Here is a 13,601-nt window from a genome sequence, read left to right as displayed (position 1 = left end):
GACACGCCCCATATCCTCAGCCTTCCATCCATTTGCCACCCTGCAGGGGGTCGAATGCCCACTTCAACAACCCTTGCACATCAAGATATTATAGTTATTGTAACATGCATTAACAAAGGCGCTTCTATTCACAGTTGCCCATGCACTTATAAAGAGACCTTGCATGAAAATCAGCTAAAACAATTAATGATGTCTGCTGTATATATACTATGCTGTAAATATTTAATTTTTGATTCTCTCTTATTTTCTCATTTTAGAGCGCATGACTACCGGCTCCAGATAACTGCCCTCATTCAACCCTTAGCAAAGATACATTTTCACTCATACAGCCCATACCCTTAATGCCATATTCACACTACACTTTTTGGTTTTTGAGATGTTCTAAACTAACATCAAAATTTCAATCCCATATTCCACCTCATCATAGCTGATCTAACTGTGCATGGATGAAGAAACTCTCTTTATAAAGCAAACAGATCATTTACACAAGGGTACACCCCAATGCATGTCTAGGCCTCTTCCCCACATTTCTTCATTTAATTTTTCCCTCTAATTGTCCTATACTTCCATTCACTCTTGTTTACCACAGCTCTGACCCATTTCGGGGTCGCCCAAGTTTCAATTGCTGTGGCAGCAACGATCTAAACAAGCTCGTATACACTTACACTTCCAATACCACTATCATCACACTCCACTGCATAAATAGAGCAGTATATGCTTATACAGGAGAACACATTGCCTCCATACTGACCCACTGAACCTCTGCAGCAGCAGAGACGCTAAGCTGAGCCACGCTCCACTTTAGCGCAACTGCAGCGATGCTCTAGCTGACCCCTTATTCACTCTCACATCTACATATCACTAACGACAGGATTTTACATTCTTATGGGAACATGCATAAATATGCAATACTGAGTGCCACTGCACCTTTGCAACAGCAGAGACTCCCCACCAAGTTACATTCACCAATAGCACGGCTGCAGTGGCACTCTAGCTGAGCCCCTCTTTTACTTCATCTCTACAGATCACTACTGACAATATTTAGCATTCATAGCGCTCCAACGCTGACTACCACTGCAACAGCAGTCGCTCCGCTGAGCCGTTCCTTGAGCACCTAACTTGTCCCGTCTCCCTCTAACAGGAATCTTCACCGTCAAAATCCCCTTTTTCCCAGAGTCGGCCAACTAGCCCTGTTCCCCGGGCGCCGACCCCCGCAGGGGTCTTGTCAGACAGAGAACAACATCTAAAACAACACTAGCTACATGAATACACTGGAGATTGGACTACAGTTGTATCCACACCTGTACAATCACTTGCAAAGAGATTTTAAGCAGCAGAGGTGCTGTTTGCCAGATGCTTATGAAACTGTTCTTCTCTCAGCTGCCATCATTGTGTTTACGGCAAATGTGACACATTTACATTTACGTGTTCATTAAGGTTTGCTGATTGATTGAAACTCTTCCCACACAGAGTGCATGTGAATGGTTACTCTCCAGTGTGGGTCTCACACAGTCAAGTGATGTAATTTTCAAGGTCAGAGTTCACCAAGCTTGAACTTAGCAAGGCAGTGAACTGTGAAACTTCACGCATAAACTTGCGTTTCCGTTCTAATGCATTTGCATGTGTATTAATGGAAGTCAATGACTGTAAAAAATATGGACGACTCGACAGCCCCTTTTCCTATTGAACGCCTTGAGGGCAAAACGCCTGCTTGACGGGCACAAACTGTCGCAAAAGACTGCTGAAATTGGAGCCTGGACATGCGCAGAAGGACTGTCTAATGGAGCCAGAGGAGGAGCCGCGAAAATGAGCGGAGTCGAGCTTCCAACCAAACGCTTTATGTAAAATCAACCACGCCCCCCGAACTTCTCACTTGACACCTCCTGATCTGCACTATAACAAAGGCTCGCTGATGTAAACAAAAGCACTTACATTTAAAAACACAGAATAATATACGGTTTAAAAACAGTGTGATTTAAGCTGTTATACTTTAATAAAAGCAACACATGCTGGACTGCAGAAATAAATGATATTTTATACACTCTAGCCTGAATATCAGAACAAATAATATATTCTAAAATATGTATATTCTATAAAATTTGAACAATAACATATAAACAACACGTACATTTTTAGAAAGGTTTTTGTTTTTAATTAGCCATCAACAGAACCCAAAATATAGCCTACACACCATAATGATTTACCATGCGGGAACAATCATGCGTTTAGAAGATAAATACAGCAATATTTCCAAATATCAACAGGATATTTACACATCCCAACACTGCAATTTGTCAGTTTGTGCAAAAAAAACTTTGCACTATTAATACAATGTGCTGCAAAATCGCTAGTATATTGTTTATTGATTTTCGCTTGAATTGTTTGTTTATTTGTTTATTATTAGTTTATTTTTTTGTGCAGTTTTATTGTCATTTTTATATTTCTTAATTCTTGTGCACTACAAAATGTATTCAATTGTATTATTATTTAATACTTGTGCAATCAATACAGGTTTTTATTTTGTCCTTTATTTAAATAATTGCTATGTATGCTGTTTGCATCTTTATTCAAAGGTTAAACTCAGTGATACACTTTGCGTTTACATAGTAGCCTGCGTTTGCTGTCATATCAACACAAATGGATGTAATAATGTTAACAAAGGTGAGGGTTTTTTATAATGAAGATTCAATCGCGCCAGCTCCGGGCCGCAGCGCATAACCTACTCGCGGCGTTGCGGGCTGATTCCGGCTTGCATGCGGCAGCACCGGCTCGCTCGGCCGCCGCATCTGGCTCGATTGACTCGGGCTGGAATCGGGCAGTGAGTCCAGGCATCCGGAGTAGGTCCAGCAGAAGTAGTCAGTCTGAGGGGTAAGTCTCCGGCAGGCGAGAATCTAGCCGGAACTGGCCGGAGTGTATTTTGCTATCTGGGTGGCTAGGCGTGTATAAGCAAACTAATAAAGCCCGAAAAAAAGCCCTGACCTTAGCTAATAAACAGTGTTCCACCAGGATCATGTATGTCAGAAACTATAGTTTACTGCTGAACTCATTTTGGCATGGTAAAATAACACAGAAATCGAATAATAACATTTCAGTCTCCTGCCGAAGCTCAGACGGTCTGCTTTGAGAAGCTGTCAATCACAGCTGTCAATCACGATGACACGCCCAGCATTAAATTACAGCTAAAAACAAACTGTTTACAAAAATGAGGATCTGCACCTATTTCAGCACAATGACCAGTGCCTTAATCGACCAGAACTATCTTTCAGGAAATTTTTTTGCAAGTGTAATTAATTTTTTTATTTGGGCTCAAGTCTCGAGTCATTGACACGGAGGAGGCGGGCTTTTTGACTTGTACTGCAGCCAGCCCCCAGGGGGCGATCTAACGGCCAAGACCTTCACTCAAACGCAGGCTTGCGGCACACTTGATGGAAGTCTATGGAGAGAAAAGTCCAGTGTGACCACGGCTTAAGTGCAAGTGAATGGTTTCTCTCCAGTGTGGTGCATCATGTGTAGATTAAGGGATGTTGATTCGCTGCAACTCTTTCCACACTGAGTGCACGTGAATGGTTACTCTCCAGTGTGGATCCTTATGTGTTTATTAAGGGATGATGTTTGGCAGAAACTCTTCCCACACTGAGTGCATGTGAATGGTTTCTCTCCAGTGTGGATCCTCATGTGTTTATTAAGGTGTGATGAGCGGTTAAAACTTTTCCCACACAGTGTACATGTGAATGGCTTCTCTCCAGTGTGGATCCTTGTGTGTCTATTTAGGTATGATGACTGACTGAAACTTTTCCCACACTGAGTGCATGTGAATGGTTTCTTTCCAGTGTGGATCCTCATGTGTTCATTAATTTGTGATGAGCAGTTAAAACTCTTCCCACACTGAGTGCATGTGAATGGTTTCTCTCCAGTGTGGATCCTCATGTGTTTATTAAAGGATGATGATTGGCGGAAACTCTTCCCACACTGAGTGCATGTAAATGGTTTCTCTCCAGTGTGGATCATCGTGTGGTGGTTAAGGTGTGATGAGCATTTAAAACTCCTCCCACACTGAGTGCATGTGAATGGTCTCTCTCCAGTGTGGATCCTAGTGTGTTGATTAAGGGATGATGATTGGCGGAAACTCTTTCCACACTGAGTGCATGCGAATGGTTTCTCTCCAGTGTGGATCATCATGTGGTCATTAAGGTGTGATGAGCAGTTAAAACTCTTCCCACACTGAGTGCATGTGAATGGTTTCTCTCCAGTGTGGATCCTCGTGTGTTGAATAAAGGATGATGATTGGTTGAAACTCTTCCCACACTGAGTGCATGTGAATGGTTTCTCTCCAGTGTGGATCATCATGTGAATCTTAAGTTTGCTTTTGCTTGCCAAACTCTTTCCACACTGAGGGCAGGTGCAGGTGAAACGATTCTTGTCTCTCCTTTTCAAAATAACATCAGTCTGTAAATTAGTTTTTTCCTCAATTTTGACATGATGTTCCTCCTCTTTACTCCCCTCATTCTCTTTAATTAGGTCTGAAAAAACAAACATTAAGTCTTAAAAACTCATCAAAAGCTGAAAAGTGAAAAGACACTGGAAACATTGGCTACACACTGTAATTTTGATGCACATTAAATGTAAATAAATCAGATCATTTTATGTTTGGTCCATCAACCTGTACAGATTTAGCAGATTCAATTAATCTTTATTTATCTAGTGCTTTTACAATGTATATTGTGTCAAAGCCACTTAACATAGAAGTTATAGTAAATTGAAACCGTGTCAGCCCAGTTTTCAGAGTTCCTTACATAATTGATTATAAAAGTCATTTTGGTCATATTGATAAGACACAGATTTGAAAGATGTAAATGGCCTATATTTATTTGTATATATTCATAATAAGATTTTTTTTTTCCTAAAATTTGTAAAGCAGACAGGAAATACTTGTTCATTCTGTACCTGACTGGTAAATGCATCAGAAAAAAAGTTCTGAGGTAAAAGCTAAACAAACAGCTGAATATTTGCCTCGCAGACATGTACCGATTACATCTACATCTGTAGAGCATCTGCATAAAGGCTAGAATGTGCACCTTTCACATTGTGTGCTGTTGGGTCTTTATCATCAATTCTGGGGTGATTTTGAGGCTTAGTTTGACCAAAACTTTCTCTGTTTCAGCAAATTAACTGATATTTGGGAACATCTTATTTTGACATATTCTGGGTAAATGCTTATAAAAAAAAAACTCAATACACTGGGCAAATTTACTTTTTTCGTTATATTCATGTCTGTTTTTTCTCCATTGGCCTCTATTATAAAAACATTGTTTTCATTGCAAAGCCATGACAGCATATAATCATGCATTTATGATTGTTGGTGTTTTCTGTGACGACAGTGTGGTAATTTAAATTTATATTTAAAAGTAATGCAAAGTGTTAGTTTCACAGCGCGGCTGTGTAACTTGTTTTCTTTTTTCGGTCAACTGGTTAGGTGGTTTCTGTCTCCAGAACATGATGAGACCAGGACTGAAAAAGCAGTTTAACACTTCATTTGCATCTGACCCAACCTACATGCTGTAAAATGTATAAATGTAGTGTTTGCTGTGCAGTTTAGAGTTTGCTTTTGATGACGCCACGTTGAGTTCTTCATGTTAAAAGGATTCTGCTTTGAAGACAACCGAATGTACCCCCCAGTTTTTGGGGCTCCTAGAAGTTTACAACATCAACATTGTTTAATTGGTCTTCACCCATGGGATGGCAAAGGAAATTAGTGAGAGTATAAAGGAAGAGGAGGAGAGTTGAAGAGGGCAGCATTATGTGGTGTGCTTGAGAAAGAAAAGTTGACTGAACGGTTGCAGTGTGAAATGAGTAGAGCAGGGGTGGCCGGCTGGCCAGAATCAGCAGGCTAGTGCAGAAGCTCAATTTAATATACCGGGGTAAAAATAAATGCTCATTTTATAAAGACATGGCAGGGAAAAACGTAATGTAATGCAGTGCTTCTTGTACAATCTGAGACCCACTTTATATCGGATATCACTTGGGCAGTGGAGATTGCTGATTTCTAAAGAAAACAGACCTTAAACGTGCAGATTTTTGCATTGGCATACAGTTCACCAGAAGCATTTAACCCAGGTTACTGGCAAATTTAAAGCCCAATTAGCATGCTTAGGCATATACCCTGTTATTGCACGGCCAATTTACACAAACTGGCTATAGAAACACTGTTCTGGTTTTCCAACATCTGTAATGAAGAGGCCCCACTTTGGTTACTGATGGAACAGCACACGTCTAATCCAGTGTCTTTACATTCACTACTTTGTGCTTTCATTCCAGTGAGTAAACAATATTCTATGACTAACCCAGTTATTAATGGATCACTCAGAACATGGTCACAATTAAGATTTCACTTTAATAATAAACAAGTATTGCCTTCTGCTCCTGTTTTGTTAAATCTGTTATTCCCTCCCTCTCTTATAGATTCAGCATCCCATTTTTGGTACAGTGCCTGAAGAAATGTACCTGTCAGCCTAATCACAGAAATCCTTGCCTATTCTTCTTTATTGGCCAGATGCCTGATTCTTCTCAGGTGGAAAAAACAAACAAACCTGCCATGCCACAAACATGGGATATTAGAATTTTCACATCTTTTACTCGGGGACCTTAAGTACACCATCCGAGGCTCTGCTAAAAAGTTTTATGAGGTTTGGCAGCCTTTCCTATCCTACATTGAACGCTCAGGGGTTATTATATCGTAAGTGAGAGTTTATCCCAAATTTCTTAATTTGTTTTATCTATTTTATTTATTATTTATTTGACTTATTTTTTTTTCTCTTTCTCCCTTTTTCTTTATTGGGTGTGAGTATTTCTGTATCTATGTACCATGTAAATTTTTTTGTTCAATATGTGTGTTGTGGAAAAATTGAAGACTATTGAAAAATAAATGAAAACATTTAAATAATAAGAATGTAAGCAGTACTAAAACATAGTTTTTAGAACGAGTAATAATCCCATGAATCTAGTTACAGTACATGTCCCTGTCAAAGGTCTGTGAAATTAAGCTTATTATTCACTAAAGAAGGACAAGCCAGTCTCGTAAGTGACTTTGTTCTTTGTGTGACTGAAATGTAAGCAATAGCTGTGTTTCCATCCAAAATGCAAATTAAATTTATTTGCAAAACTGGAATATCGCATAAAAGATATGCGAATAAAGCAGCGTTTCCATCCAACCAATCAAAGAGAAAAAAATGGTCACTTCCTGATTAACTGGCGCCAAATATCAACAGTAAAAACAGAATTCACAATGGTAGAAGAAGCTACATAAATAATTTTTGTACTTAATAAATGACTTTCACCTAAGAGGATAATGCCGACACACAATGAACACGTGGTGACGTTTGAAGCCATGAGACATTTGAAAAACGTTGAGGTGGTATACCTTAAAAAGGGGTATCGTCCCATGCCTAAGCAGCATAACACTTTTAAGATCTAAAAATTAATTATTTAAAAAAAAGTCTCAAGCAAAAAGATTCTAATGGCGCCGCCTGCTGGTACATGAAGAATATGGTTAATACTGAAGAACTTCTCACTCAAATGTTTGCATATCATCAGCATGCTGATTTTCTTCATTTCTTAAGCAGCAAAATATATTTTTACACTAGTTTGTTGGCCAGTTGTAGTCAGTGCAATGCTAAACGTTATTGTTCCACTATAGTTTGTTTGTTTTGTCTCATGTCATCCCACAACATATAGTTTAGAATACTGTACAATGTTTTATAATAATTAATTATTTTAGTCTCCATTTCATTCAGCATATTTTAAATTAGGGGAATCCACGTTTTCTGACATATTTTAAATCAGGGTTTCTGCAGGTTTCACCAAGTTAAATTTAAGATGTTTTAAGACATTTTTAAGACCCTTATGAATGAAATTTTAGACTAAGAAATTTTTCAAATGCCCCAGATGAAAAAGATTTTTATTTGTCCTATCAAAAAATATTATAATTTAACACATTTAATAATAAAATAATAATGGAATAATAATATTAAATTATTTTAGAGTTTTCTTAGCAAAAGATCTTAAATATTGTGTAAAAACAAGAGAGCTCTACTTGTATCCACACACTTTTTTCCAAAATAAACTTTCTTTAAAGTAAAAAACAAATGAACAAATTTTTTAAAAAACTATAATAAACTAAATCTATGCACAACAATCTGTCCAGGTCGATGTCCTCAGCAGTAAACACATGGAGCACGTTTAAACAAATGTTATTGTAAGGAAAATAATTAAAGCATTATGATAAATAGAGTTAAAATGACCTTTTTTAATAAAAAGTTTAAAGTTTTATTAAGATGGATTGTTAGTGATTGTATGGGTTTTGGCCAGATTGGGTAACAAAACATGAACAAAGAAAAATAAAGACTTGTTTAAAAAAAGATTTAAGACCTCACAACATTTCAGTAAATTTAATACTTTTTAAGGCCTAAAATTTTAGATTTTGAAATTTAAGACATTTTAAGACCCAGCAGGTTTTAAATAGGGAAATGCCCTGGCAATTAGTTAATATAATTATGATGTCATTCTAACTCAGTTACCATCTGTGAGAACTAGTAACAACTACTAGAAACAACTTTAAAACCATAAAAAAAGTTTATTAAAAAAAGGGGAATTGTGATCAACGTTCATTCCTGTCTTTCAATGAGTGCTTATGTGCATTTAGGAGAACTAGGCGAACACTCAGGGCTGCAAGATGGATTAATTTAGTATTCTTATTATTAAAATATATCTGAATGAGGATCAAAATGACTGAGTTGGTCTTTGAGAATGAAAACCAACCTGTTAGTTCCTGCAGATCTTCCTGTTTGACTGTGAATGTTTCTTCAATCTTCACATCTTCACTCTCCTCTTTAATAAACGCCATCTTTATAACAGTGTGGAGATCAGTCGCTTCAGCAGGAGTTTTTCTCTGTGTTTGGTCACTTTATCCTGTTTAAAATGAACAAAACAATGAACAGAAACAAACTTATCTTTAACACTTGTTTGAACAGTTTCTTTATATAAGAGTAATTAACAAAAACAAATCAGGTAAGTCTGAGCAAGAAACACTAGCCACAAATGAGCTGATTAAAACTAGTAACGTAACTACATTTCTTATATATAAGGATGTATACTTCGAATAGAATGACATCATGCTATTAAATAAATTAAACATTCATTAACACTTATTACACCCATTACTGTTGCTTTATTCAGATATGTTCTTAAACGTTTTGTTTGCTTTATTTATTTTATTGTCTGCTTACAGCAACTTTGTAGCACTTTTTTGCACAAGACAAGAATTTACTCTTGTGGACAAATATAGTTTAACCTATCTTATTTAAACAATAGACCTTATTGTGAGTAAAATAGTACTTTGTTGTATAAAGGGTTAAAATAATATTGTCAACAGCAGGTACAACTAGCAATAAATGAACAACCTGAAATTTTAATCAGTTGGTTTACATCTGTGTAAAAGCTTCAAAACAAACCTCTTCCAGTTGAATCACAGCGCGGGAGTGGCGCAGCTTTATATCACACAACTACTTACTTTTTTTCCCACTTACTCTTAGTGATGACTTATAGATACATTGCTTCCTTGTTTTCCACTTTATACTTTATTTGCTTACTGATTTGTATTTGTAAGACCATCACTATGTTAATTGAAAAAAAGGATTTACCCCCCACTGGATCTTTGCCTTCAGGTAGGTTGGTAAGAGGTTGCATTTTCTTTAAACGATTGCATTTCTTCATCCATAGCTTTAACCCACATTCACTTGCATTCACTGATGTTGCCACCTCTTAGTATGTTTGAATGGGGAAACATCAAATTCTCCAAAATTGCCTGCCAGGTTCCTACCTTTATATAGAATGACATGAATTGGAAAGTGAAAGTGAAAGTGGAGGCTTATTTGGGCTACAGTCCATTTGTCAGTGGACTGTCAAGCATTATTTATAACCAAATAAACAAACAAACAAAAAATAAATAAATAGTTGTAAAAAATCTTTTAAAAATGACTGAAGAACGTAATACAACGTTGAACAATGCATCCACGCATATTTAGATTTTACATTTTATAATTTTAGCATTCAGATATTATTTGAGTGTAAATTCAGAATGTGCAACTTACCTTTCCAGTCTTCAATAAAGAAGTGGGATGAAAAAATGACCTCAGTGGGTTTTTCTTTGTAGGTTGTTGTTGGTAATAATCCCAATTGTAGTTTGTCCTCAAAAGTTGTTCTCTTTACTTAGCAAAATAAGCCAATGAAGTTTCTGTTAGGAACCCAGAATATATAGATACAACCCTGTTGAGCTACAGGATCTGGAACGTGATTGGATTAGACTCAATTGGCCCCCATTAAAGCTGGTATAAAGATGCAAATGAGCAGTGGGGAGCAGTGAAGACTCAAGACACATACAGTGGGGGATGGGAAGTTCAGCAGCTTTACAAACCAGTTTTACAGAGAAATAATGATGTATTGGGAAAATAAGTTGACTTTAGCCATCATCATTTGTTTTGTTGCTATTGTTTTATAGGACTATTGATGGAAGCTTTTTTTATTTTTGCTGCTGCATTTTGTAGTTAATGCTGATACACCTATGTTGAGGTATTTTGATTTGAAACACATTTTAATAGTTTTTTTTCAAGCTGTTTTTTGTTTAAAGATGCAAATGAGCATTGAAGACTTAAACCGCACTGATGTCTCAACACACACAACTACATTCACTTATATAGTAGTTATGTAAGTGATACTATTATACTGTGATATATCATTATTCGTTAAAAGAAACAATTTCTAATCTTCACAGTGAGGTTTTATTTGTGTTAAGTTCAGTCAATATATTAATATTAGCAATGTTTTAGTCATTTATTTATCACTGAACTTGTTCTTTATGTGAGTTTAGAGTCCTTTACTTCTCCTAAAGCACGTGCAGCTCATTACTGCTTCCTGTAAACTGTCAACACACTCTTAACAGATCAATTATTTCTTTCCAAAAGTGTCTATAAAATTTTATGATCAAAATTTAACTTGTTTTTGTGCCAATTTTTTTTCTTTCCTTCGTTTTTTAGTTGAACAGAACATGTGTGAGCAGCTCATCTTTCTCGAAAGCCTCTTATTCACCGGATATGTAACAAAGATGTTTTTCCCTCTAATTATCAGTTGTGTTTGTGCAAACAAATATGCATAGACATTCACAAAAGCATATATAAGATACCCTTTGACAAAACCTTTTTTAACACAGTAAAGCGATCACATACTGTCCATTTTTTGCTACTTTTGGCCATTGTTTGTACATTAATCACAAATGGATGAGACACACGGTAACTTCAAACTCATTTGTGTTAATTCCAGGTCCTGTGAAATGTTATGTACAAGCTGCAGAGGCAATCAGGTGTGATTAAAGTGCCATATATCTGATCCCGTCCTCCAGCATATTTTTTGCTTCAAATTAAAGTCTTTTACACTAAAATCATTATGAAGTTGGTCTTTTGTTGCTAATAATTGATTTATACTATCTGAAATATAACTAATTCTACTATATAGCCTTATCTCTTAACCAGGAGAAGGAGGGAAAATGCACTCACTCACTCAATTCAGTCGAATCAATGAGCAAAAAACAACACATTAAAGGTTACCAAGACACATATCACAACAAGAGAGATCTGTTATGGTACAGGCACAAATCATAATTTTAATCAGAAACTTCTACAGCACAGCAGCTTCTAGATGTACCCACTCTGTCTAAGGTAGGCTCATACATATATATAGCAGCCGGGCATAGTTAATCTGAAAGCAAGTTGGGCTGCAGTCACACTAGAGTTTGTGCTTGCAAAATTCTTTCTTACAGCGCTGCAAAAAAGAGTGGGATAAAACAATATAATTAGACGATACTAAAAGCGACTGGTTGCTCCATATAGCTCATGTTTTGATCTTCTATTGGTCTCATGCACTTACGTGATGCGATTTCAAGCTTTGGTCTTACCTTTGTGGAGTCCACTATTAAATCTGTCATGCAGCTATATATTTATAATTAGAAAATAATTACATAACAAGTTAAATTATTGTATAGGCAGTTTATACAGAATAATTCAATGACAAGAGTTCACTATTATATCTACACAATGCAGAACTTTTAATGTGATTAACCTGCTCCACCTACACCAACTATAGCATTTCTCAGACTTCTGTTTGACTATGGTGTAATTACAGTGGTGAACATCACATACAACAACAACTGCACTTACTCCTGTAACGTGTTTGCAACAATGAAATTTAAATATCTGTGTCACATATTCATTTAAATAAATGGCTCATCATCATGTGCATTCATCTTTATTAATAGCTGGCTAATAGGCCAGACCATTAACTGAATAGGACCGTTTTACATATATGAAACCTGTTAACAGGTATAGCTGTTCATGCCAATACCAACTTGATAGACTAAAGCAAATTACATGAACAGGACCTGCCTTACATCTCTTAAGACAAATAAGCATAGTGTCTATAACAATACATGCTTGGTTGCCCAGATCATTACATCTGAATGGTGCCTTTTAGTAACCATAGTTCTTCACCAATACCAGTTTAATACCTCAAATAATTACACATATGTGAGGCGTCACAGTGTAGCACGATCGCCTCACAGCAAGAAGGTTGCTGGTTTGAGCCTCAACTGGGTCAGTTGGCATTTCTGTGTGGAGTTTGCATGTTCTCCCTGTGTTCGCGTGAGTTTGCTCTGGATGCTCTGGTTTTCACAAAGTCCATAGACATGTGGTGTGTGTGAATGAGTGTGTATGCATGTTTCCCAGTAACGGGTTGCAGCTGGAAGGGCATCCGTTGTGTAAAGCACGTGCTGGATAAGTTGGCAGTTCATTCCACTATGGCGACCCCTGATTAATAAAGGGACTAAGCTGTAAAGAAAATGAATGAATATATGCGTAATATCACACGAGTATCAGTTTCTGTATTTCTATTTGTTGTAATTGCCAGTTGTTATTGCAATAAAAAATTAATAAATTTTAAAAAAGCAGTGCGATGTGGCTCTCGAGAACGATTGTCTCTCTACCTGTTGTTTTAATCCCCTGAGAACTTTGGTCATCTTCAGAATGCAAATGAAAACACTTTAGATGAAATCAGAGAGCTCCCTCATCTGTCATAGCAGCAAGAGTCCAGAGATGCTCAAAGGGTTTGACAGTGGTTTTTCTGGAAAAGAAACCAAAAAACATTGTCAAAACCTGTGACGTGACTTTTGTGGTTCAATTGTAATCGAGTTCCAAGAACATTTTGAGTTCCAGAAAATGTTGAAAAAAGCAGCCATGCCCAAAGTAGGAGCTGTTGAACCATAAAGTGGCTGCTTTTTGACCCTGTGTCCTTCATTTGCATTCAGCAGAAGCAACTCAAACAGGTTTGGCTCAAGTAGAGGACGAGTAAATTACAGAATTGAAATTTTTTTATGTGAACTACCCCTTTAATGCTTCTGTAAGTAAAGGTAAATTAAATATTATTACTGAAGATATTGCTAAAGAATGGCAGGAAACGTGGAACAGATAATAAGAGACGACAATTCATATGAAACAATAAGA

The 13,601-nt window shown here is 36.8% G+C and overlaps 2 protein-coding genes and 1 non-coding gene across 6 annotated transcripts in view; all 3 read right to left on the bottom strand.

Moving 5' to 3' along the window:
• Positions 1-13,601, bottom strand: part of znf1086 (zinc finger protein 1086) — an 893,143-nt gene that overhangs the window by 299,849 nt on the left and 579,693 nt on the right. The gene's annotated exons all lie outside the window — the stretch shown is intronic.
• Positions 1-13,601, bottom strand: part of si:dkey-220a11.5 — a 765,979-nt gene that overhangs the window by 580,454 nt on the left and 171,924 nt on the right. The window lies entirely within an intron of this gene.
• On the bottom strand, positions 2,130-10,281 carry LOC141381820 (uncharacterized). Of its 2 annotated transcripts, XM_087248917.1 has the most exons (4): positions 10,146-10,281; positions 9,696-9,874; positions 8,815-8,964; positions 2,130-4,520 (listed from the first exon to the last, which is right to left on the bottom strand). In XM_087248917.1, exons 3-4 carry the CDS (start codon positions 8,897-8,899, stop codon positions 3,568-3,570), a joined length of 1,038 nt encoding a protein of 345 aa, XP_087105043.1. In that variant the 5' UTR covers positions 8,900-8,964; positions 9,696-9,874; positions 10,146-10,281; the 3' UTR covers positions 2,130-3,567. The 2 variants fall into 2 exon arrangements, with proteins under 2 accessions (XP_087105043.1, XP_087105044.1); XM_087248918.2 differs by lacking the exon at positions 9,696-9,874.

This window comes from Danio rerio, chromosome 4 (genome assembly GCF_052040795.2).
Source record: "Danio rerio strain M-AB ecotype USA chromosome 4, GRCz13ab, whole genome shotgun sequence".
Taxonomy (NCBI): Eukaryota; Metazoa; Chordata; class Actinopteri; order Cypriniformes; family Danionidae; genus Danio; species Danio rerio.
The sequence above is the reverse complement of the archived record's forward strand: the minus strand, read 5'-3'. Positions and strand labels throughout refer to the sequence as shown.